The sequence below is a fragment of the Gouania willdenowi genome, unplaced genomic scaffold, assembly GCF_900634775.1.
Source record: "Gouania willdenowi unplaced genomic scaffold, fGouWil2.1 scaffold_399_arrow_ctg1, whole genome shotgun sequence".
Lineage (NCBI taxonomy): Eukaryota > Metazoa > Chordata > Actinopteri > Blenniiformes > Gobiesocidae > Gouania > Gouania willdenowi.
Window position 1 is genome coordinate 3,728 of NW_021145160.1, and position 27,055 is coordinate 30,782.

Genomic DNA, 27,055 nt, shown 5'->3' on the forward strand with positions numbered 1-27,055 from the left:
ATTTAACTGCTGTGTATAAATGGGGAGGCTTAGCTTCAGCTCAGTGCTGGGACATTTTCTACAATGGTTTTTCACTTGTTTTCTGAGCTTGGTTTCATGCTAGTAATTCCTGGATTCTATAACAAGTGTTTCTTCCCTGCTTTTGGACATTCTTCTTGTTTTAGCCCAGCTCTGTGTGCTTGGTTTGCCTTTTTGTGTTTTTGATTATTTTTTGATTATAATTATTGGGTTAATGCACCTGAGCTCCACCTCCTTTCCTGCATTTTGGTCTTCAGCGACACCTGCACATGACACTACATTCATTTAAGTTCTGCATAGAATAGTTTGTCCAAATGTGCAGTTATTTTTTTAATAAAACAACAATGAATTCAGTTAAATTCAATTATCAGGCTCTAAGTATAGATACATTTATGAACTCTAAAACTGAGAAAATAACCTCCATTCAATGCTGTTTTGGTGTTGTGCGTTACGTTTAATCTGATTGGTCGGCTATAATGTGATGCATTACATTTAATCTGATGAGTCGGTTATATTGTGATGCATTTGATTGTCTCATTATTTCATTTTTTGTAGTTTCACACATGTTGTTGATCATTTTAAAACAAAAAAAAAAACTGACTCAGTAATGGTTGGGTGTAGAAATGTAATGAATTACTTTACTTCTTTTAAATGTACTTATGTACAAGTACAATTACTGATTTAGAAATATACTCAAAAAAGTACAAGTACCCATAAAAGCTACTCAATTACAGTAATGTGAGTACTTGTAATCCATTACTTTCATGAGACGAAAGCAATGGAACAAACAGAAAAGAGGAAGTCAGTGAGAAAAAAAGAAGCTGAAAATAGGAAGTACATTGAGACATATTTACACCTTATCTTGGGTCGGAAATGAAGAAAGAGTATCTGCGTGAGCATCGTTTTTTAGACTTTAAGAGTTAAGTTGTATTAGTATAAGACATTTTTAACAGTCATAAAGTCATAATATTCCAAAAGTAAACTTATTCTATAATGAGAAAAAACTATTTAATATTATTAGAATAAAGTTGTAATTAGACAAAGAAAAAGCCCTGAAAATAAACATTGACAGTCGACAAAAGATCTTGATGTTCTTTTCAAACTTCTGATGATAATGTTATGTTATGGTTTCATTTTTTCAAGCAACTGTCAAGCTGACATGTTTTGACTGACAACTGCCAGTCTACATCAGAGGCGTCTGCTGATCGCTTTGATGTTTCCACATTGTTACACTTTGAAAAAAGCTGATCCACCAAACCAAACTGTAAAAAAAATGAGCCACAAAAAGAAGAGTCACTGCGTAACAAGAACTTATGAAATGCACACACATCAGTGGAGGCGTGTTACTGCTACAGCTTCTTTTCATGTACAGTTAAAGCTGGTGTAAAATTCCTCTGTCCTCTCCTCACACACTATCTTCTTCACTGCTTCTTTGACTGTTGAAGACATCACTTCTTCTTCCTCTTCCTCCTCTTTTTTTCGGACCTACAGGAAACAATACGGGAGTTTTGATTGATTGTATGTGTTTAAAAGAGGATAGCAGCATATGTCAACAAGGAAGCATTTGTCTCCACCTTCATGGTGTTTCACACCGTTGTAATTTAATCAGAGTTTTAACCCTTTAACACCTGTAATATTAACATCTCCAAAAACAAGGCATTTTATGTAAACTAATTACAGGCGTTTTTGGCCCTAATGGCATCGATGGAACTGAAGGAAGCAGTTCCTGTGTGGCTGCAGACACAAGGCCTACATCACAAACACAAACACTTCCTAGGAGTTCTCTTGCAGCAAACTTTGCAGCGCTGTCGACCCAGGATGGCAGTGGGATTTTGGAGGCTGGAGCTGTTTTGCATCTCATTCCTGCTTCATGCAGTGTACGACACCATTCCATCACCAACAGAAACCACCAGTTCCCAAGAAAATCAAGAAAGGCCTTCTCCAAGCAGCACAATCATGGGATGAAGATTCTGCAATTACAAAATTCTATGTGAGGAATAAAAAACCTAAAATAAGTCTTTCAAAAAATAAAAGCGAGGGTGGTTTAGAAGCCCCTAAATTCATGCATTATAACTTAGCAAATTTTATATTTAACAGAATGACTAAAACCAAAAGAATACCACAACACCTGGCTAGAAATAGAACAGTTAGACTGCAAACATATTAAACTCTCTGATCTCCCTTTTATCACTACGACTCTCAAACGTCACAACTGCTTTAAAAACCCACTAATTGCCTCCACCCTGACTGCGTGGTAGAAAGCCCTAGACATTACGAATCTTCAATTAAAAACTAGAATGTTGTCTCCAATCTGGCACAACCCCGACTTTAGAAAGAGAAAAACACCCCTTTATCTGAAGACATGGAAAGAAAGTGGAATCACTCATCTCCAAGACCTCTTTGAAAATGACAAGCTCAGGACATATAACAATTTAAACTAAACATTCAATATAAATAAAAGCAATTTTTTACAGTACTTACAAGTAACAGAAACAATCAAGAATAGATCCAATTACCTTACAACCTCCATAACTGGCTATATATATGAAAAAAATCTCAACAAAAACAAAAAAACTCTCAAAAATATACAGAGCACTCTCGAAAACTAACTCTAATCACTTACCAATCGCTAAATGGGAAGCTGAACTCTCAATCACCACGAACACCGATTTATGGACAGAAATTTGTTGTAATACTTTTAAGATGACTAAAAACTAAGATACACAAATACACGACTCCAAAAAACATCCGTTACAGAAAAATACACCATACAAAAAAATATGCCCCAGATAGCTACAAAAGTGGCAATTAGTATAGGGCTCTATAAAATCAGCATTAACGGAATCGACCAATAAAAACGGTTAAACGGGGAAATGGACAAAATCGGCATGAAACGCCGTCACCGTGGGGCAAAGAATGTTTTTTTATGGGGAAGTTTTTCTGGGGACCGCTTATTAGGTGCACCGCCCTCTCTCCTCCTGTCCTGGCTGCATTAAACTCTGCCCAAATCACCACAAACACTGTCTAAAAAGCAACGCAAATCATCACTGACTCCTAACTACAGAGCCTCCAGTACACGCTAACTTTGCTGTGCCTGTGAAGCTCCGCCCATTTTTCGTGTAGCGCAGCGGCGCTCTGAAAATGTGATCAGCTTTAATCATCTTCACCTGCTCAGTGTTCGAACTGTTGTGCCAGGTTAACTAAGAATAACTCAGTCCATGTTGTCTTTTAGTTCTTTTTATTCCAACCTTTTGTCCGTGTCTTGTAGGTAAACATTCACAGTCAGCAAGCTACCTCAAGTACAACAGTTTCAGTGGGAACTTCTGGTTTACAAAATAAAAGTCCATTGGAGCAACGCTATTAGAATGTTACATTCTAACAACTCATCAGAGCTACAGTAAAATGCATGTTAAAATAATGAATTAATAAACAATTAACTAATGAAAATCAAAGTTTATACTTGATTTATTTTTTTATTTATTTTTAATTCATTGTTTTGTTGTTTTCCTAAAAAAATGTTTGGTTTTCTTTTGTTTTTTAACTTCAGTGTATTGCATGGTGTTACTTTCGCCCTGACTATGGGGGACAAAAGTAACAAAGTGCAACATCTAGTCAACGTCAAATTCCACATTACACAGAAAATAATTTAAATTAGGTTAATTTAAACTAAGTTAATCAGAACTTAATCATTAAACCTGATCAGATTCAGTAAATCATTGATCCCTGAGAGGAAATCAGGTGACATTAATGCTGTTCTCATACTTTGTACATGTTCATACATGTTCTCATCTTTATATGACATATAAATAATTAAAAAATAGCGGCCATAATAACCCATGTCCTTACAATTATATCTACCTTTTAATTGTATATACTTTATTTTTGACAAACATTTTTGTTTAATTATGAGTTTTTTTTTTATTTATTAGTATTTATTTTGTTTTTACTTTGTTTGATATGTGAATTAAAACCAAAGTAAGGAGCCATCATGAGACTGTTTTATATTTCATTTTCAGCCAATTTAAACTGAATAAAATAGTCTAAAATAAAATAAAACATTGGACAACATTCAACCTATTCCTCAAATGCTAATAATAACCAATGAGGGATTAACAAAGAACCCCCCCAACACACACACACACACACACACACGTGTGTAAACAAACATAACACAGAACTCTGTTGTCATGACAACTCTGTTTACATCACTCCTTGCAACAGCCAATAGAAAAAGAGTTATCTCCTGCTTTCATGTTCTAAAGCTCTTTCATCTTCTCATAGAGCTCACAGTGTTCACTCGTGTTCCAATATAAGCAGTTCTTCAGCATCTTTTCTCCATTGATCACTATTTCTTTGACATTTCCTTGACTCATTTACTTTTGTTCATTATTATCTGTATATTTCCTTCTCTGAGTGTATTTTTCTGAGCATCGATGGAGCTTTTTCAAGAAGGCACCTATCGTCCCATCGGGGTGCTGTTCGACACTCCTGTTTATAGACAGATTTTTCAGAACTGTTGGCATATGCCCTCCTACAAAGTTCATGTAGCTATGGTGGCTGAACTCCTGAGGTTACAGAAGGAGAACCAACTTCTGTCTGAGGTGACTCCTGAAGACATGGCTCGACACCTCCATGTAATGAGCAAACGCAGTCTAAGGGTGCAGCTGCTGGACTTTCAGCTGCAGGAGTACGATAACGATGATGATGATGAGGTTAGGATGCTTCTCAGCATGGCGAGGGAGGTCAACGACAGCATGAGGATGAGGGATATTCAGCTGGATGCTCAAAGGCTGATCAGCGCTCCAGAGCTCATGCCTCCAAACTTTATGTGAGTTACATACAGAGGTGTAAAGAGTAGTGATATATCCTACTCAATTACAAGTACAAATGCATTTAATTGTTGTCTGGTCATTTCATTTTTTATAGTTTCACAATGTCCATTGATCATTTTAAATGAAAAATAATAATCATTTTCTCAGTAATGATTGGGTTTAAAAATGCAACGAATGACTTTATTTCTTGAAAAATGTACTGAAGTACATGTAAAATTACAGATTTAGAAATATACTGAAAGAAGCACAAGTACCCATAAAATCAACTCAATTACAGTAACATTAGTACTTGTAATCCATTACTTTCACCTCTGGTTATATTTGACAGACATTTGCACTTTAAACACCTGCTGCTTTGGGCTGTTTTGAAGCTAACTTTATGATTTCATTTCATAGATCAGCAAAGATGATGAAAGAGGCAAAGGCCATTGGGGAGGCGCTCACTGAGAGGCATCAGCAAACCTCCTGCTCTGAACATCTCCAGCAGCCCCAGGACGTGGTTTTGGACGTGGTTCCAAAGGTGCTTCAGGGCTTGTGGGTGCCTAAACCAAGGTTGCTCCTCACCATGCCTTCCATGAAGCTGGATAAGATGGCAGTTGGAGTCACCAAAGGGGTAGAAGATGGTGTTCTAGCTGCCCTAGGCTCCACCACACATGAAGTCAACATGTCCCGCTCAACCAGGGATGAGATGATCACCTCCATCATAAAGACACTTCATGAAGCCTAACCCGAAGACATCAGGAGGAAGATGCTGAACTCATTTTCTCCACAGTTGATGCACCACGTTGCTGAAGTTACAGCTGAACAGATCACGGCTTTGTTTCAACCTCGGGGGAAACAAGAAGATACCACGTCCCTCCCTGAGGAGCCCACGACCCTCCATGAGGAGCCCAAGTCTCTCACTGAAGAGCCCACGTCACTCCCTGACGAGACCACGTCTCTAAATGAGGAGTCCACGTCACTACATGAGGAGGTCAAGTCTCTCCCTGAAGATCCCAAGTCCCTCCATGTGGAGCCCACGTCGCTCCATGAAGAGCCCACGTCACTCCCTGATGACACCACGTCTCTAAATGAGGAGCCCACGTCCCTCCATGTGGAGCCCAAGTCTCTAAATGAGGAGCCCACGTTCCTCCATGAGCAGTCACCAGTGAAGATGGAGGAATCTCGAAAGAAGAAAAAGAGTCGAATGAACCGATTCATCAGGTGGATGCAGAAGAGGATCTTCACCCGCATCCATCCTCAGTGACACAATCTGTTTTTCCAACAAATAATTAAACATTTGTTGAAAAATGTGGAAACATTAATGACTTTGTTACAACCTGATACAATCACTTTGTAACAATGCATCATTTATTGTGAAAAAAATAAAATAAAATGTGCAAAACAAAACAGATGAAGTGATTTGTTGATTTAAAACACACATGAATAAAAACCAATAAGGGTTTTAACAAAGATTAATGCTTGATAATGATATTATAGACAAAGTAAAATGGATTAAAAATGAGCTCATAATTATTAATTATTACTGGCTCACTAAAATAATAATGCTACATACTTAATTACAATGGTAACTGAAGAGAAAAAAAGGAGAGAAGAGAACTGCATGAAGATAAGAAATTAAAGACAATAAAATAACCAAAGGAGAGTTCACTCAGACACCCAAACCTCCTCCAAGCTCCAAATCTCCTCTTTGTCAGATATTGTAAGTTATCTGGATCAGTGATCCTGGTACCAGGATCATTCACACAATAATGGCTTGGAACAAATCTATATCCCACTAACTATCATACAGTAGGTCACAATCAGTGCTTTAAATTCACTTTTTAGATCACCAGCCAGCATGGCTAGTAGATTCTTAAAGTTATAAACCAACCACATTTTCCACCAGCCAAATTTTTTTCTAGAAAAAATAAACTACATTATGAGCCACAGAATAGATTTAAGCCTTCAAGTGTTTTAAAAATAGTTTTTAATTTAGTTGATTGCAAAAATACATTAAAATAGTAAAAATATATACATTTATTTTAAAAACAATGCTAACTGTAAACATGTTTAGGATGCCTATCATTTATAATAAATGTACATTTTTTACACTTCATCATTAATGTACATATTACTTTTTTGTACAAAACTTTCAACAACATGGTTAACATTATTAAATTGTAATTAACTTTAAGTCGTATGTCTTTAGATGCTCGTAATGGAAGACACACCCATTTTTTTAGGTTTTAAATGTACATTGATGAAAATAAAATGAAAATAGAAATAACGCATTTTTTGCTTTTGCGCTTTTTCATATAATTAATTTATTCCATAGAGTTGCTTCCTCTTATTACACATTTTGATATGACTTTATTGAACTATATCATTAAAGATGTTTCTGGGTATGTATAAGAAAAACTCTTTGGGGACTGGAATTATTCTATACAGATGCTAAAAGGTATGTCAAAATGTATATATTTGTATAGTACTTTAATTCAATAGGCATTACATATTTAGTTCCATAAAGGCTTTCATAATACTAGTTTAAATCATTAACCAACTTTCTAAATGCTCAGAAATGTCTTTTTTGTTGCATTTTTACTGTCATTGAGCGTGGGACGGAGGCGGTGCCGCTCTAACTTCAAAGAGAGTAGGTGAACTTCTGAGGCCAGTCGGCCTGTGCTTATACGCACATATACAATGTACATATGCATCACCTTAAGTGTGTGTTCACTCTGAGCAGTTAGACCTATGGTTTTAATATTAATAATTAAACCTAACATCGAGGCCGGCCTGTGAATGCACTCACGTGCACAGTGTACGTGTGTCCAAATTGATGGAAAAACACACACTCCTGTCATTTCTCTGTAAAGACTTAATCAGAAAGATATCATAGCTCTATAGCATATGTGGGCAAACTACGGTCCGCGGGCCACATCCTTTTTAATCCGGCCCGCCGAAGCCAAAATAAACAATTAAAAAACAAAATGAACTGTCTTGCTCCGTCATTTATCTCAACGCCCGTGGGAACCAAATGTTCTCCGCTAACGCCCGCCCTTTTCCAGCCACCCAGCCAATCAACACACAGAACACATGTAAACAAAGACGAACATTGGCAGAGAAAGCTGTACGTAACAATGATGCCTTCACGGCCATGGGAAACCATCCTACTCAGTATGGACAGAAAATGTAAGATGAGGAAGAAAGCAGAGTTAGATTGGTCGCCACCATAACACCCCCACAAAGAAGAAGAAGAAGAAAAAGAAGCGGCAGAAGAACTTACTCATGGTAGAAGAGGAAACTTGGATATCTGGCCAGATAAATAGTTCTTCCACGTCAGATAATCAAAGTAAGCTGTTTGTTGATGTTTTATTGCGGGATCACGTGGTGTCGCGTGAATACACCTGGCTCACAAGGCAGAGTAGCGCGCCTTGGAGCCAGGTGGAGGTTGACGGAGCAAAACCGCGGCGCTGACACAGCGATACACATGTACAACAATGAGTGGCCCAAAGAAAAGAAAAGTCGACAGTGAGTGCTGAGTGTTTAATAATGAAGTAAATACTTTTCACTGAAGTCCTGTCAAAGGCTGTATGTCTTATTATTTGCAGAGAAACTGTTGTGGTTTTAAAGGAATAAAACATCCACCGTCACTTTTCCTCCAAACATGCTGCTAATTATGATAATAACCACTACTAACAAATTATGTTGGAGGATTTTTTCATACAAATACTTTTACACACACACAATATATATATATATATATATATATATATTGTGTGTGTGTTATGTGAACTTTCAAGTCCCACCTGTACCCATTGCCCCCCAAATAATTCTGACAAATAACACGTTAAAATGTTGAACCAACAGGGAACAAGTAATATAATTTTTCATAATAAATCAAAAACTAAATGAAACTCATCTGAATTAAAACAAAAAACACATGTAAAAAGTGCAGTAGAAAACCCCCCAAAAAAGAAATGAATTCAGTAAAAGTATGAAATCAACTAATGGGGAATAAGTATCATCAAGTATATTTCATAAATAAATCAAAACTGAAAAACTAAATGAAATTATTTACCTGCATAAAAACAAATGTAAAAGTACAGCAGTCCAAATATTCAGGAAACAATAACACTTTGTTTGCAATATGTGCCAAAAAGCTTAAGAAAACAAAAAAGTAAATAAATGTTTTAAATCAGATAATAAAAGTTTGTTTCTGGTTCCACTTCATATGCTGACGTAAATCATTATGTTTGCGTTTTAGTTCCACGTTACATTTTGATCCCAGTCACATATCTAATGTAGTCTTTAATTAATGATCTTTTCATTTCTGATACATTTTAGGATTCTAAATTTGCCTGGTAATGATCTTTATTGTCGATGAAGAAAGGGTTTTTAAGAAGATTGGCATGAAATTGAAAATTTCCACCTGTCATGTTTCCATTCTCTACCACACACGTTGAGAAGCACTGCTTTACTAACAGACCTGTCTCTCCTTAAATGTACAAACGTTTCTTTAGAATTGGGGCTAAATTTGGGTGAAAGTTGCAAATCTGTAACGCATATGGTTGATTTGTTATGAAATTTTATAAATTTGAACTTTAGACAAGAAGAAGAAGAATGTATGTATGCATTGGGTGCTGGCCTGGCCCGTCTGTCAATTTTTAAAAGTCCATGTGGCCCCTGAGCCAAAAAGTTTGCCCACCCCTGCTTTAAAGACACATACACAGCCATGAAAACTTTAGCACAAACGCCACACAAACACTCACTGTGTGCACGTTTGTGTGCGTGAGTATTGTGCGTGTTCAGCACCGCTGCTGTCCACTGAAAACATAAGCTTTAACATAATTACATTTTCCCGTCCTTTCTTCCATCAACATTCCAAACTAAAGTCCTGTAAGTATGATGTCTCACACTAAGCCAGGGGTTTTCAACGTTGGGGTAGCCTGAAATGTCTGGTAAGAATAAATTAAAATGATATTTAAAATGAAAAAGTTGAACTTTTAAAATAAATAAAAACATTTAATTAAAGAAACAACAATTTTACTCCTTGACAGTCCACTGCTCCGCCGTGGTAGGTTAAATCAGGGTTGTTCAACATTGGGGTCGCCTGGAAATAAAATGGAGTCGCCTGAAATGTCGAGTGATAATAAAATAAAATGAAACAAAATAAGAAACTGATTAATATTTCATTTTTACAATTCAAAATTGTTTCAAAACATATTTTTTTGAATACAAATAAATGTTTTTAAAATTAATAAATAATATTCTTTTGAAATTAAAAAAAGGAATTCCAGAATAATTTAAATATATATATATAAAAATGTAATTATATATATTATAATTCTACAATTAAAAAAAATCTGAACATATTATCTCAGAAATAGATATCAGTCCAGGAAGAGGCAGAAAATGCTTAAATATATATATATATATATATATATATATATATATATATATATATATATATATATATATATATATATATATTTATAGTCAAACCCATACTCCTGGCATATTTTGACTTAAAGTTACTTTTTTTCAACAAGCAAGTTTTTTCTTGATTTTAAATGACACAGGTGTCTCCCAGAAGATAACAAGACAATGTACAAGAGACATCATTGTGGGAAAAAAAATCCGAGCTTTCATTTACATTTGAACAAAAAGTGGCATGTCCAAAATGATTCATATTCTTTGCAAATTGTCAGTGTTTAGAAAATCTAAAGTTCTACAACATTCCAAACAGTCCAAGCTGTTCTAAAACATTCTAATGACCCTGATTCATTAGAAACAGCTGTTTAATCAACTCAACAGGTGAAAAACAGCAGCTCTCTGCAGTTGGTTTGTGGACAGTCATGGCTAAGAAGACAAAGGAGCTCAGTGAGGACCTGCAGCTGTGCATTGTGGCTGCTCACAAATCAGGAAAGGTCTATAAGGCCATATCCAAATGTTTTCAAGTTCCAGTGGCTACAGTGCAAAGTATTATTAAAAAACACAAGACGTTCCACACTGTGGAAAATCTTAGCAGACGTGGTCAGAAGATGAAAGTGACATCTGCGCTGGCCAGGAGGATAGTGAGAGAGGTGAACAAGAATCCAAGGATCACCACCAAAGTCATTCTGGTGAATCTGGGCTCTGCTGGTGGCAACATCTCAAGGCAGACAGTCCAACAGACGCTTCACACTGCTGAGTTCCATGGACGCAGACCAAGGAGGACACCACTTCTCCAGATAAGGCACACAAAAGCCTGTTTGGCTTTGCAAAAGCTCATCTGGACAAAGAAGATGACTTCTGGTCCTCTGTTTTATGGTCAGATGAAACAAAAATTGAGTTGTTTGGTCACAATGATGTATCCTTCATTTGGCGTAGAAAAGCAGAAGCCTTCAACCCTAAGAACACTGTCCCCACCCCACTGTCAAATATGGTGGTGGAAACCTAATGTTTTGGGGGTGTTTTTCAGCCAATGGACCAGGGAACCTAATCACAGTAAACAGCATCATGAAAAAAGATGCATACATCAAGATTCTCAACAACATCATCAGAGGTTTATTCCATAAAGCAGGTTATGTTCAAACTCTGAGTATGTTCAGGCTCAAATAAGGGAAAGCCTGAGTATCTCATTCCTAAACATGAGGTATGTTATTCTCTGAGTATGTTACCCTGGCAACATTGTCCATGAACTAAACCTGGTCACTGGCAGGTTTTATCAAAGAAACCCTGAGTTTCTACCTGGCTCCGCCCACCTGAACACCGTTTCTTAACACTTTAATGAACCTTAACACTTTTCTCTGAAACACATTAGTAACATCACACACCACAGACGTGTTCACATCATTACTAATGTTGTGTCGCTTTACTTTTTTTTGTTTTTTTGTTTTTTGTGTGCAAACGGTAGTTTTCTTTCTAACATTGTGGATGTAGATCATTAAGTGAAAAACACAGAGGTTGATCTACATTAAAACATCTACTGACGTCTGTAGTAAAGTTCTCTGAATACAAACCTGTGGATAATATAAAGGAGGAGATGATAATTTAAATAAATCAACTTTTAAGGCTCGATTGCTGTTTTATATTGTTATACAGTTAAATCTGTAGATCATACATCTTTGAAGGTCTGATGGCGCAGTGAAGTGTGACACTGCTCTTAAAAGCAATGGGTCGTGGGTTTGCGTTCCGCTTCAGTGTTTTTTATGACATTTTTTAGGACGTTGAGATGACTCTGGCAACAATATTACATTAAGAATCAATATAAATGATGTGATATGAAGCAGCAGCCACTGTCTTAATATCCAGTGTAACAGGAGGGCTCTCTATAGGTAAAGCAAGCCCACCACTAAACGTCATCTTTTGTAATAGACATTTCCTCACTCTGGGGTTTCACTTCCCACAAAAAACATAATATTAGATGGTCGAGGTTCATGAAAGTTTTTTGGGCAAAAACACCGGATTACATTGAAACCGGGGTAAAACGTTCATTTTAACTGTGTTTATCAGACCCAAAAGAGATTAGGGCAAGGAGCCCCACCTCTGAAAGTCTGCTTTAATTTGGTTAATCAATGGGGTGAAGTTAGCTGTGTATAAGGAAGGTAAAGTACGGGTGATGTTGATTCAATGAAATCTTTAAATGTCCCATCTGATATCAATAAAGGGTTAAACCTCCAGAGTTAAGAAAAAGAGGGCTGGCTTTGCATTTTAATATCAACACTAATTGGTGCATGATCTGAAATAACAATCGAATAATATTCAGATGTTTCTACTTTAGAAATAAGGGAGCCATCCAAAAATAAGTTATCAATCCTTGAAAAAGACTGGTTTACCCGTGAGTAAAATGAATATGCTTTTGTGTTAGGATTATAAAACCTCCAAGGATCCACAAATCCATTCTGTAACATGAAATTTGAAATGGATTTAGCCATAGAAGACTGGGTCATAGTCTTAGGGTTAAAGTGATCTAACACAGGATCAACAACACAGTTCAAATGACAAAAATTAGAAGATGGGAATCGAGGGAGGGGAGGCTGCCCAATAATGTGTCAGTGAAACTTGGATTATCAAAAATAGGAGCATATACAGTAACTAATAACACAGGTTTATTACCCAAAGTACCAATAACAATTAAAAATCTCCACTGTTTGTCAGCTATTACCTTTGATGACATGAACTGCACTCTCTTATTAATTAGGATCACCATCCCTCTGGCTTTGGAATTGAATGTGGAGTGAAACACAGGTTCCATCCATGGACACCTGAGCCTAACATGATCCCTGTCCCGTAGATGAGTCTCCTGGAGAAAAATTACATCAATCTTAAGGCGTTTCAAATGTTGAAGTATTTTAGAACCTTTAACAGGGCTATTTAATCATTTTACATTCCAAGTCAAGAATCAAATGCCACCAATATTGGTCAGGTTCTGACTTGGACTTGGAGTACTAGTTATTGGCATTACACTTTAAATGAATAAGAAATAAGACATGGTAGCCTGACATCTCTCCCCCAAAAAGGAACACATACATTCACACACACAAATACTCAAACATTTTGGTTGGCAAATCAGCTGTTTGGAACTCATGACGACAGAGTTGATATTATTTGATTTGTTCATTCATTTCATTTATATTTAAATAGGCAACGTTCCAAACAGCTGATTGTCAACTAAAAGTCACATGACTGAGAACGAGAAAATAAATTAATTTGGGTAAACGGATCTAAAAAAAAATTAATAATAATTCAGAAAACGAATTTTTTTAAAAATTAATTCGGAAAACAGATTATTTTTTTTTACTGATGATTCTGGGTCAGAGTTCATCACAACGGCGTCATCCACAGTGCTGGTTGTTCAGCCATTTAATGATTTTTACTTTTCGAGTTAAAATATAAAGATATTAAGAATTTGCAGCGGCACAACTTTCACATTAGTGACAGACAGATAAAGAGGATACTTTAGTTCTAGAGACACAGTCATCATAAAGCATAGCTTGGAGTCCTGGTTGAATTCATCAGCAACAATACTATGTGCAACTTCATGGATACTGGTAGATAATAATAATAATAATATTAATGCATTGGATTATATTTAGTGCTTTTCATAGACACTCAAAACGCTTTCCATAATTTTCGTGCTTGTTTCCGTGTTGTGTTACAGTAGAATAGCATGTTTATGCATTGGAACCATTTCAGTTCTACACACGTTTCCTACTGAACGAGACGATCAAATGTGAAAATGTCTGTAATTACCAGAGAAGTTATACATGGTCTAACTTACTGCTTAACATGCTAGAATCAGTGCTACTGTACGTACAGAGTTATACAGTGTGTATGTGAGCTAATGATGCTAATGGTGAACAGCTATAACCAGTGTTTATTACACACACTGTGAGGAAGTTTTGTGTCCAGACACGTAATTATTCATTTATAGTTTAAATAGTGTTTACATATATATTATTTACAGTTAAAAAGCACTCAGCTTTGTTCACTAAACTCCTGGAAACAATTATTCTAGTGCAGTGTTCCCAAACTTTTCACAGTCCGTACCCCTTCAAACATTTAACCTGAGGCCATGTACCCCCTACTCCTGCACACTATAATGTAATGCAGCGTTTTTTAACCTTGGGGTCGTGACCCCATGTTGGGTCACCTGGAATTAAAATGGAGTCCTCTGAAATGTATAATAATTTATGATTAAAAAAAAAAACTGATAAATGTATTTTTTAAAATGTTTTAATTATTATTTTTCAAATCATAAAACCACACACAAAACAAACTTAAATAACTGTATTCTATGCTTTCACTTTCACAAATTTAGTCTACATAAAATAAAACGCAGTATAAAAATATCTGAGCTGGCACATCTTGTCACATTGTGCCCTAATCCTCACAACAACAAACATTATCAAAAGATAATTCTAGAAAGAAAAGAAAAAGAAAATTAAATGTGTGGCTTTATTGTTTTTTCATTTCAGATGTGATTGATCCACTGAAGCAGAGGATGAATGCTGTAACCATCACTGCTGTGTTACACATGGACCAAAGTTTCCTCTCAGCCTGTTGTTAATAGAAATGAAACACTTTCTCATCTGCTTTGCTTCAGTTCATTTAGGGCCAACATTGTTGAATTGATTGATCACCACATTTGACACTACACAGATATACAGTATGTATGAATAACGTGCTTCAAGTAGAGAAAATAAGACATGAAAGCATTAGAAAATGAGTGTTTTTCTTCTTTTTTAATGTAATATCTTTATGTAGGTCAAACAGTCAAACCTTGTTTTGTGTTGTACATGTGAGTGACATATATAACATTCTGTCAACTGGACCTTCCATGCTGTGGTTGTTGGGTGGGTGGGGGGGTTCATGTTTGTACAGACTGGTAAAGAGGGCTGATCTGTGGTGGACACAGAGCTGGACTCTGGTGGCAGAATGACAGACCCTGGAGAAGACTCCATCCATCCTGGAGAAGACAAAGCCCCTACTGCACTGGACCATGATCACACAGAACAGCTGTTTAGTCTCTGAGCTGCTCCACAAACACTCAGGAAGTATGCATCATTAATAATATTATTATCCACCGGTATCTGTGAAGTTGCCCGTAGTATTGTAGTTGTTGCTAATGAATTCAACCAGGAGCTCCGAGTATGCTTTACGACAACTGTGTCCTCTTGAACTAAAGTATCCTCTTTACCTGTCCGTCACTAATGTTAAAGTTGTGCCAACTGCAAATCCTTAATATCTTTATATTCTAACTCGAAAAGTAAAAATCAATGAATGGATGAATATTCAGCGCTGTGGATGACGCCATTGTGATGAACTCTGACCCGAAACCAGTCTCTGTGTTTAAAAAAAATAAATAAAAAATTACAAGATAATCCCCACAGGAAAAATTAATTAATTCGGAAAACAGATTTAAAAAAAATATTGTTTCGGAAAACGGATTTAAAAAAAAAAATTATTAATTTGAAAAAACTGATTTAAAAGAAATATTATTTTAGAAAACGGATTTAAAAAATATATATATTAATTCGGAAAACGGATTTTAAAAATATATTTTTTCAGAAAATGGATTTAAAAAAAATATTATTTCGGAAAATGGATTTTAAAAAAAAAATTATTTCGGAAAACAGATTCTAAAAAATATATTATTTCGGAAAACTGATTTAAAAAAATATTAATTTGGAAAAAAGGATTTAAAAAAATATTAATTTGGAAAAAAGGATTTAAAAAAATATTAATTTGGAAAAAAGGATTTAAAAAAATATTAATTTGGAAAAAAGGATTTAAAAAAATATTAATTCGGAAAAAAGGATTTAAAAAAATATTAATTCGGAAAAAAGGATTTAAAAAAATATTAATTCGGAAAAAAGGATTTAAAAAAATATTAATTCGGAAAAGGGATTTAAAAATATTAATTCGCAAAACGGATTTTTTTTTTACTGACTACAATGCTCCATCGTATAATAATGATAATAAAAATTAATATAAAAGTAATTCTCCATTTTGAAAAAGGTTTTTTAATTCTCAATAATTACATGCTTCTATTGTACTATTTAAAAGGTTGAAATCTTGCTCTTTAAAATCATTCGATATTTATGTTTTGAGTAAATTCCGATTTATTTTGTTTTTTATTTGATGTTTGGTGTTTGATTATCAATGTTGTGTATTGTGTTTAATCTGTTTTTGTTCCTTTTTGTCTTTTTTTAAAAATTAACATTTAAAAACACAACAAAACATTTGCATATTTACATGTGAACTGTAAAAATTTATATATTTTAATTTTTTATTTCTTTATTTTATATATATATATAACAAAAAACAGTCACATATTTAATTGTGTACTATTGAAATTTAAAAAAAAAAACGTCGTATGGTCTGTTTACATTCAAATATCACCTCCCAGCATATCAGGAAGTGACGTATATATGCGCATGCGTTGTTAGGTTTGGGCACTGACAGTTGACTTTTGTAAACAGGAAGTAGCCCATCGTTCTCATCTTTACAGCAGAAGTCGTTACATGCTAACGTTTCAGCTGTATATCGCAGCCATCTGTGTGTTTTTCTTTCACATACATTGAGGCAGTGTGTGTTAGTCTTTCTGTTGGATTTTATTCTTTGTGTTTGGATTAATAAGAACTTATTTTTCCACGGACTGTTCGACCGACTTTTTGTTTTTTTAAAAACAACACGGTCACAGGAACATGGCGTATTTCAACGGTAAGAGACTTCTGTGGAGCTCAGCTTTAATATTAAACATCTGCTGATTTCTTTTAGAGGAATTTGACTTCAAAATGAGGAGGGAGGTCAGCAGAGCTGGGAATAGTGTCATGGAGTCACTGTACACAGCTGGTATATTGTCTAAATACATGTAAACCATGTGCCAAACTACACTGTACCTGCAATCTATGGATCCTTTAAGGTTCTGTAATATCTCAGCATTAGTTATGAAGGCGGATAGCTTGGTTTGTGCACTGAGCTCTGAGACAAAGCACAGGGTAACGGTTGTTCTAGTTTGTGGGGTTTAAACTCATTTTATTTTTGTGGGGACAATAGGGCCCGATCTATAAACAAAACCCCAAAAACACTGTCAGAGTGAACAGAACCAGACCTGATGTCCACTACACCTGGTCTCCAAATGTCAAAAGGTTCACATTAAAATACCTGTTTATGCACATTACACATTTGCTTTATCTTTGGTTGTTAGTTAAGCCCTACATATACCAGCATTTAACCACATGGATTAATTTAATTTCACTGACGGAAATTTGCTTATTCAATTCATTTATTAAAATATTTCATTATGTAATTATACCGTAAATTTATAATTTTAGTATTTTTTATGGCAACTGAATGCTGGTACAAAAATACATTTTACTGCACATTGTACAATCCAAGACAAAGCATAGAGATGCACCGTGCTATAGGACAATTCTTGGCCAAAACCAAAAATGAAAAAAAACTAAGACCAAAAACTGAAAGAATTAATTTTGTCATTATTAGTAACATTGCATTTATGGCTATGCATGTGTACTAAACTCACTAAAATTATAGGTTAATGATGTGGATTTTCATTTACAGAGGACAATCACAGAATTGCACCCCTACATGTTCGCAAACACCGAGGCCCCTACAAGGGGTCGTCGTTCCGCAGAGACCGGCAGCGGGGGAACCACCATGGTGGATTTGGAGGACCTGGACTCTTGTCCAGGCTTGTCATTGATCGAGATGTTACCATGAGTGACAGCTCTCAGGACAGCAGTTCTCAGCCAAGATAGTAAGTGTTGACTTTCATTAAATGTTGTCTTTCTAAGAATGGCATGGTATTCCTGAAACAACATTCAATTCATACATTGTAAATGAAAAAGTAGCTTAGTAATATAATTAATTACAATTAATAGCTGTGCAGTGCTCGAGCCAATGTGAATAAGACGTGCTTTTTCAAATTTTGGTTCACAGTTGGAGATGGTCCCACATGTTTTAACCCAGACATTTAATTGTCACAATGTTGTTTCTTACTGCAGCATCTATTTATAAAGCAAGGTGTGTGTGTCTCAAATATGTCTGTGGATAAGTAGGGCTCTATAAAATACATTTTTGAAATGTAGTTTTTTTTAGAAATTTTTATCATTTCTTAAAGAAAATATTAGTTTTTAACTGATGTGAGGAAACAAAATAAATACTGGTAAATAAAAAACTCATAATAAACAAAAATTTATGTCAAAAATAAAATAAGATACAATAAAAGGTAGATATAAGTTGGAGTGACATGGATTATTCTGAGTGCTCCTTTTTAATTATTTAGAGGTCATATAAATATGTATGAGAACAGCATTAATGTCACTATATTTCCTCTCAGGCATCAATGGTTTACTGAATCTGATCAGGTTTAATGATTACGTTTTGATCAACTTAGTTTAAATGAACCTAATTCAAATTCAATTAGAATTAGATATAACTGTGCAGTATTCTTCAGAGACCAGATAGCAGCAGATGACAGAAGGCTCATTACAACCAGAAAAGACTTTCCATGAAAACCCACAATCCTTAGAACTGTTTGGTCACTTGCCTTTTGCTCTTGTACAGAAATCATCATCATTAGTATTATTTTGTCTTGTTCAGCAATCCTTATGGGAGAGAATTTTGCAAAGGAGACGGTCGTATGGACAGAGATTGGCGACAAGGCAAAGGTGGAGGTGGCAGAGGAGGAGGGAGAGGAGCTTTCAGAGGAGGAACTAGAAGCCGAACAGGCTGGTTCAAAATCACGGTGTGTAAGCTCACACTCACACTCACATCTGGTTAATCTGCTTTGTGATTGGTCTAACAGGATCCCCATTTGTTTGCCTTGTCAACAGATTCCTCACGGCAAAAAGTATGACAAGAAGTGGTTAGTGCCAGCTCTACAGGACATCTGCTCCATCCCTTACACTCCTATTCAGGTGAGTGTTGGCAGGATTTGATCATTTACTAATAAGTGATTGAGATAAAAAAGATGTTGTTTATCACTTGAGATGTATGGAGGAAATGCCTTTGCTTTATCATTGTATTTATCATCCTTTGTATACGTTGATTATTACAGTGAGTTTGAACACTTTTTCCTTTATTTTATTTACTTGTGATAATCACTAATACTTTTTATATCTCTAACAATCACCTAAATGCTATGTTTTAATTGCATTTTTTCTATTTACTAGTATCATGACGACCACAATAACGTTCATTTCTACGTTGATGATTTCACTACTGCCAGTGCCCTGCGCAAGTGTTCTCGCAAGGTTACAGACTGTGATGGCTATAAGGTACGTTTGTGGTGACAACTGGAAAACACAAACTCACTTCTATGAGAACTTTGTGTTATCTGTTTATCAGCCTTGAGCTCACGTACACCTGCCTTTATGAGAAATGTTTTTTTTATTACTTTTTTCATGCAAATGGCTTGAAAACTGAGCTTCAGGATCTTCAGTTTGAAAACACCAATTACAAATGTTTCTGAATACTTAAAAATGACCAAGGATTTCTTAGAAAACTACAGTCAAAACCACCAACTGGGTCTCAGTGTTTGTCCAGTGCATCTCACAGTGAACAATGTTTACTGATAAATGTATTCTTTGCATTTAGTGAATTGTTTGCTAAATGTTCTCACAGGCTCTACATTACTGTTTTCACTCATTAGTTTGTGATGTTTTTTTTCTTGACTGATGTTCCTCAAGGTGGCGCTACACATCAAGCGCAGTGATCCCCCCAACTTCCTCTTCCCTAATCTGAAGGTTGAAGAATTGGAGCATCTGAAGGTCAGTGATAACAAATCATCCAGGGGGTCAGTGTGGACATTGTGGAGGAGTTCAAATACCTGGGAGTCAATTTCACCCTGATGTGAATTTGATCTACTAATAGTTTATTTGTTCAGTTAAATGTGTTAAATTTGGTGTGACACAATTAGGGTTGCAAAGAGGTGGAAGATTTCCAGTAAATGTTCAAAGGAATTTAAGATTGGGAATATTCTAAAATAGAAACTTTCATGGAATTATGTATAGGAATTTACTGGACATTTTGAGTTATTTTAAATAATAATACCATAGCCAAATGTTAACATCCATACAAAATAGTACATACAATAGTACATCTTATTTTTTAGGACTTGAAGAAAGTAGTATGTTAGCATGAATTGGTCAAAGTTGTTGTCTGTTAATGGTTAAATAGTTAACTATGAGCATCCCTGATTTAAAAGAATGTTTTTGAACTGTTTTAAAGATGTTTTTTCTTCTCTTTTCTAGCAATGCATGTCAAAACATTTTGATGGCTCACAGCAAGCTTTGGATCTGACCAGTATTCACACAGACCCAGGTAACCACACCACCTCTTTTGGCATTAGATTATTCACAATGTTGGCCACTTCCTTTGACATCTCAAAGAAAACACCTTTTATTGGGGATGTGTTGTTTTATATAGTGGAAATATTTATCAATCACTGTTTTTTAAAACACAATCTAAATGGCATGTGTTACTGGGTTAACAGGCTGGAAGCACCAGGTGATACTTTTATATACAGTTTACATTTTTGTGGTTAGAATTATTATTCATTGATTACAGTTGGTTTCATAATGTATTATTATTATTATTTATTTATTTTTTTTTTCTTAAAATGTTTTAAATCTTCTGAATTGTGTTGTTCATGATGAAATATTACCTTGTGGATTCTTTCATAAGTGGACGTGAATGTTGAAACTTTTATGTTTACTTTGAAACAGACTTGGTCTCCCTGGATATTAAAGTGGCTTTAAACAGGAAAACAAACATGGAGGCCGTCATTAAGATCATTGAAGAAAACATTCCTCAGGTAACGGTCGTACGACAATCAGCAACAATCTGTGTATCTTCATATACTGTGGATACTTTAAAAGTTAGATCATCAAAGTGAAGTCGAGACCTAATGAAATCAATGTTTTCTTTGCAGTTGACAAGCTTGAATCTCAGTCACAACTGCATCCAGAGACTGGATGAACTCAGCGAGCTTGTGACCAAAGTGCCTCATCTGAAGGCCCTGAACCTTTCACACAACGACGTGAGACTGGCCGCTCCAAGGCTTTCATTGTCATGTTTGTGTAGTAGTGTTGAAGGTTCATGTGTTGACGCCTACCGGCTTCCTGTTTGTTCCTCAGCTGAAAAGCGAACATGAGCTGGACAAGTTGAAGGGGCTGAAACTGGTGGAGCTGTGGCTGGTCAGAAACCCTCTCTGTGACCTTTTCAAAGACCCATCTTCATACGTCAGGTCAGTTTTCTTGATCCAAAATTGATGTTTTGATGATTTCTTTAACGAAGGCAGTTTCTACTAATCCAACATCTTATATCTGAGTTTCCCACAGCATGCAACCAACGTGTGTCAAACCTGCTGTTGTGTGTTTTTGTTCATAATGAATGACTGAATTTTCCCTCAGTTGATGGAGAACTTGTAAACAAAGGAAAACCCAACAATGTCCAAATTGAGAAAAGTGCTTTGTGTATGGCTGTGTTAAATCACAGGGTCTAACAATGCACTTAAAATGTACTTGATATTTTTTTCACCAAGACTCTGTTTTGTTTTTTGAGTGACAGTGACTCGTTGGTTGCCCTGCATCTTCACCAGAGTGGGGAGGAGTTAAGACCAGACTGGTGGTAACCACCTCTCCCAGTAGCGCATCACTTCTCTCTTTAGAAAAAAACGTTTGTTTGGCAGTTTTCAGCTCAAACTGGTAGACCGTGTTTGTGTATATGTTGCTTTGCTACGTCAAATCTGTGTGTATCACCAAAATGGGGCAGAGGGTGAGTATACCTGCTGGTAAGTACACTCCAGGGTGGGCATTCAGGTGAACGTGGGACATGGTCATGTATGTTAGCGTATATTCAACAATGAGGAAGATGAATTCTCACAATAATTTCTCTGCTTTTCAATTTTGTTTCCATACCAGTGCTGTGTGCCAGAAGTTTCCCCAGCTTCTGAAGTTGGTAGGTCTACTCACTCATTCATTCATCAGCAGTTTATGGTCACTCAGTCTTCATTTCTACCAGCATAGTTTTGATACTAGAGGACCTTAGTGTTTAACGTCATTTTGTCAATTATCAGTTGTGTTAAAGCTGCTGGGAACAATAATTATCTATCAGATAAAAGACATGGTGTAGGCCTCCATAGATCTATGACTCAAAGATCAATTGCACGACAAAATAATAGAAAGGAAATTGCAGCTTGAAAGTTTGTTCTGAGTTTTTGCATTGCATTGTGGGATGTGGAGTCCCATAGATGGAAGGATAGAGGTGTTCTTAATTCTTATCATGATTTCTCATTTGTCCCTAAAAACTCTGTCAAATAGACTTCTCAACACAATTCTGGTGTTTTCACAGACTGAACGTTGTGGCAAAACAGTGGTAGAAGTGTATTTTGGGGCTTACACAGAAAGTTCTATATATCCAGCTGAAATTGAATGCCTCACGTAGTGATGTGATGTCACGGGGACAAACCAGAACATAAATGGAGTCAAACCACCACTGTCTTCCTGGTCTGTGGGAAGACGCAAGAAATCCTGATAATAATGAATCAACTTCCAAGCAACAATTTCAACCTTTTACATTTAGAGTGATCTAACATATATTAATCTAAGGTCTACAGTATGTCTTTATCTGATTTAAAAAATAAAAAGATCATATCTAGCAGCTATAAGTACAGTATATTATACTTGTTTACAAGATGTAAAATCTTCAAATAATTAAGTAGTTTTGTTTCCCCCAAATATTTATTTATTTATTTTTCAGAGACGATGCAATCAACATAATTACAATAAAGGTTTACAGCTGATGTGACGCATAAAGAGCTTCTAGCTAATGCTAATTCATAGCTCATGTCCCTGATTGGGCCTTTTTACACAATTTACAATAATAAAATACATTAATACAACATTTGTATAAAACTTTTTACAATCACACTCATACACACATGATCCCACATACATTCACACAGACTCAGTGTTATTTACTTTGGTTTGTTTTCAGCCAAGACTAAACCCTAGAAGTGAACATTTTAAACTCAGATATGGTTTTAAATTCTGTGGATAATGAGTTCCACAGCTTCAGACCTGAGTATGATGTACCAGTCACTATATATTTATTATTACTGGTTCATTTAGTTTGAGTTTTTTTATCCACTTGGAACCAACCAGATTAGTTCAGAGGTCACAGATTGGCTTTGTTCTGGTACCTTGAGTTTAGTTTGTGTTTTGGTCCAGTGGTTTTTAAGGATAATGTTATGGCCAGTGTCAGTCGTGTTTCAAATAACACCAGATAATCACCAAATGAACTGATGTTTTCCCAACTTGTACTAAACTGTGTATTGTCCCTCATCAGGATGGAAATGACCTCCCCCCACACATTGGCTTTGATGTGGAAACACCCACCACTCTCCCACCTTGCAAGGTTAGTCAGTGTGATGCTGAATTGTCTGTGTCTGTTGTGTTCAAAAACGTCACTTGTCAAAGTACAAGAATATAGAAGCCACTATATTTTTAGATTCAAGCCTTTCTGTAATGAACGTCTCATTTCTCCTGCTAAATGTTGACCATGTGATCACACAGGGAAGCTGCTTTGGCTCTGATGACGCTAAAGTCTACATTCAGCACTTTTTGCAACAGTGAGTTTCTAACACTTTTCTCTATGTCGCTTCACAGCGTTTCTAACAATAAGTAGGAAATGACATCAGTGATTGGGTGTGATATGCAGAGTGTGTTTGTTTGTTCACAGGTACTACAGTGTGTACGACTCTGGAGACAGACAGTCACTGCTGGGGGCCTACCATGATTGACGCATTATTATCACTAACAACACCGTACAACGTCCAGAATCCATCAAGTAAGGACACACACACACACACACACACACACACACACACACAGGTGTATAACTTTGATTAAATGGCTACGTTTCTTGAGTGGTGCTGATTTTTTGTTCTGGCTTTGTTTTTCAGGAGCGGTCTGAGAGAATATTTCAAAGACAGTAGAAACCTGAAGAGGACCAAAGACTCCAGTAAGTTCTCCTGAAGTGAACGTATGACTTGTAATGATTAGGGTTGGGTACCTTAACCTGGAACAAGTGTGGGACCAGTTCCCATGGAAACGCTAGTAACCAGGTCCAATAAGAACAAAGATTTGGTGTCACACATTACTTGATACACATGACGTCGGTGCCGCTGCTCAGATCATTGATCAATGGCCTCATTTTTAACCGTAGCACATGCACAAAACATGGCCTAAAAGAAGGTGCATGACATTATCCTCCATAAATAAATGAATGTGTGGGAAACCCTGATGTGAATTTGATCTAATAATAGTTTATTGGTTTAGTTAAATGTGTTAAATTTGGCTCTGGAAATAAAAGGGCATTTTGAGATTTTGAAGTTAGTTTAAAGTAATGATTTAGCACCAGAAGCGTTGAAAAAGTAGCGAGTAGTAACTGATACCCAACCCTAGTAATGATGGAGCCCACCTGATGTTTGTCTTGTTTTCACCTGCCCTAGCGATGCGTTTCCATCTGCTAAAGCACAAACGGCTGAATGTGGTGGCGCTCCTCAACGAGCTGCCAAAAACTCAGCATGACATCAACCTCTTTCACCGTGGACGTAAACGCCTACACAGTGAGTTCACGTCTGATCTGCCACACACTGAGTTACATCATTTGTGTTGTTCACACTCAGCCAAACTGCTTTGTTTTCACAGAATACGCTGCTGTCATTCACAGTGGCGGAGTCTTCAAAGAAGGTCAGTATCTTAGTCGTCATGGTTTTAAGAAGATCCACTGCAAACTCATCTGTTGCTCACTAACGCTTTCCTGGGTTTTTTGTGGTTTTTCAGTTGTTGTAGATGATAAATCTAAAGAATCTACAAGGGCCTTCTCCAGAGTTTTCATCACAGTTCCAGCAGTGAATTCTGGGTAGGTTACCACACTTAAAACCAAAGTGCTGATTGGCAGCTGTAGCTTCAGATAATGCTTGCCTCCACTAGTATGACTGGAATGAACAAACGGTTGCATGTTCAATTTCATGTCAGTAAAATACTGTTTTCACCACGTGTGTTTTCTGTGTATTTCTATATTTACCTAATGTATGTTTATTTGTCCATAAAAGAAAATGATAAACCATAATGCTTTTACACAACAACCATTGTTATTGTAGAGATTACTAGGGATGGGCACCTTTCACATTTAAACCGATACTTGGTACTCGTAAATCAGTATCGGTACTCAACGATACCACTTTTCAGTACTTTTGTGCAGTAATAAATATTAAATAATATAATCTCAAAATATTCCAATTTACCATATTTATTTATCATATCAATAATTATAATAATAATGATAATTATAACAAACAACTTTTAACAAATATATCAAATCAACATCTGTTTGTATTGTAGCACATTATAATCAGGGTTGGGGTCAATTATAATTGTAATTGCTTATTTGATAAATACAATTATGCCATAATTATAATTGTAATTTTAAAAGATCTCTTGCTGTCATAATCATGATTATATTGTAATTGAGTTCAGATAATTGACTATTTAATTGTAATTGCCATGAAAATTCTATCAAAATTGTCAATTATAGTTTAATGCTAAACTGATAAACCATGTTACAGTTTCTATATGTACAGTTCTACACATATGTAGGTAACAATATGTTTGGTGTGGCCCTATAACACTGTAATATTAACACCATAGAAAGTCTCTAACCTTTGAACCCTGTGGTCCTCGTTCATACTTGAACAGTTTGTGCATCATCAACGACCAGCTCTTCATCAGAATGGCTACAACGGAGCAGATCAGCAGAGCTTTTGTGGCGCCTGCCCGACCCCTTCCTCCAGCCCAGTGCCCACCCTCACTGCCCCACAGCAGGAGATTGCTCAGCACCTTCTCCCTGAAGTCAGGCATGAAGCTGGAATGGTCCCTGAAGTAGGTGTCCTCTCCTAATGCCGTCTACCAGACTGGGATGAATGTCACAGCTCACTGGTAAACACTGTCTGTGTGTTGCAGGTGCTCTGCAGGATAACGAGTGGGACTTGAACAAAGCAGCACAAATCTTCACTCAGTTAAAGGTGACACGACTCTAAACAATCCACGTCATGGTTTAAATGTGCTGATGTCTAAAGTAGCAACTGTTTCTGTTTCAGACGGCGGGAAAGATCCCAGACGTGGCGTTCCTAAAGTAAATCGTTGAAGAAAGAAAACAGTCTTTGTCTTTTTGTATAGAATAAAGTTAAAGTGAACTCATATGAACCGTTTAATCAGATATTTGACCTGAATACTGTTGGGTCGTGAGTCTTTTAGTTACATAGTTCATTGACCCCCTACAGAAACCACACTTGCTTTATTGGTAATAAAATCACATTGTTAGTGAGATAATTGTGTTCATTCTTTCTGTACCCCACTCCAGTTCAGGTTGTTTTCTACCATTACAATACATGTAAAACCCTGTTTTTATTTATTCCATGCTGAGTGGATCTAGTTAAACTACTGGTCAACAATAGGGGTGTGAAAAAAAAATGATTTCACAGTATATTGAGATTTTTTTGGGTGCTGATTTTAAATAGATTTATTTATTTATTTAATTAATATTTTTGTGTATTTGTGCAATATTTCAGTGGTTACAATGCTTTCATTTGTTGCAATGGTTACTTGATTTATGATGGCCGAGTGTGTCAATACCTGCAATATTTATGT

The 27,055-nt window shown here is 36.0% G+C and overlaps 1 protein-coding gene and 1 pseudogene across 1 annotated transcript; both read left to right on the top strand.

Moving 5' to 3' along the window:
* The first annotated feature begins 4,315 nt into the window (after positions 1–4,315).
* LOC114460085 (uncharacterized) lies at positions 4,316–5,577 on the top strand. The gene is made up of 2 exons (XM_028442113.1): positions 4,316–4,846; positions 5,247–5,577. Exons 1-2 carry the CDS (start codon positions 4,452–4,454, stop codon positions 5,575–5,577), a joined length of 726 nt encoding a protein of 241 aa, XP_028297914.1. The 5' UTR covers positions 4,316–4,451.
* A 9,723-nt stretch (positions 5,578–15,300) lies between these two features.
* On the top strand, positions 15,301–26,305 carry LOC114460086 (nuclear RNA export factor 1-like; annotated as a pseudogene).
* Positions 26,306–27,055: the final 750 nt, after the last annotated feature.

Bases quoted from the DNA above. Each gene is read 5' to 3' on its own strand.
- LOC114460085 (XM_028442113.1), top strand. From the start codon at position 4,452: ATGGAGCTTTTTCAAGAAGGCACCTATCGTCCCATCGGGGTGCTGTTC. The intron at 4,847-5,246 runs GTGAGTTACATA...TTCATTTCATAG, and splicing joins CTCATGCCTCCAAACTTTAT to ATCAGCAAAGATGATGAAAG.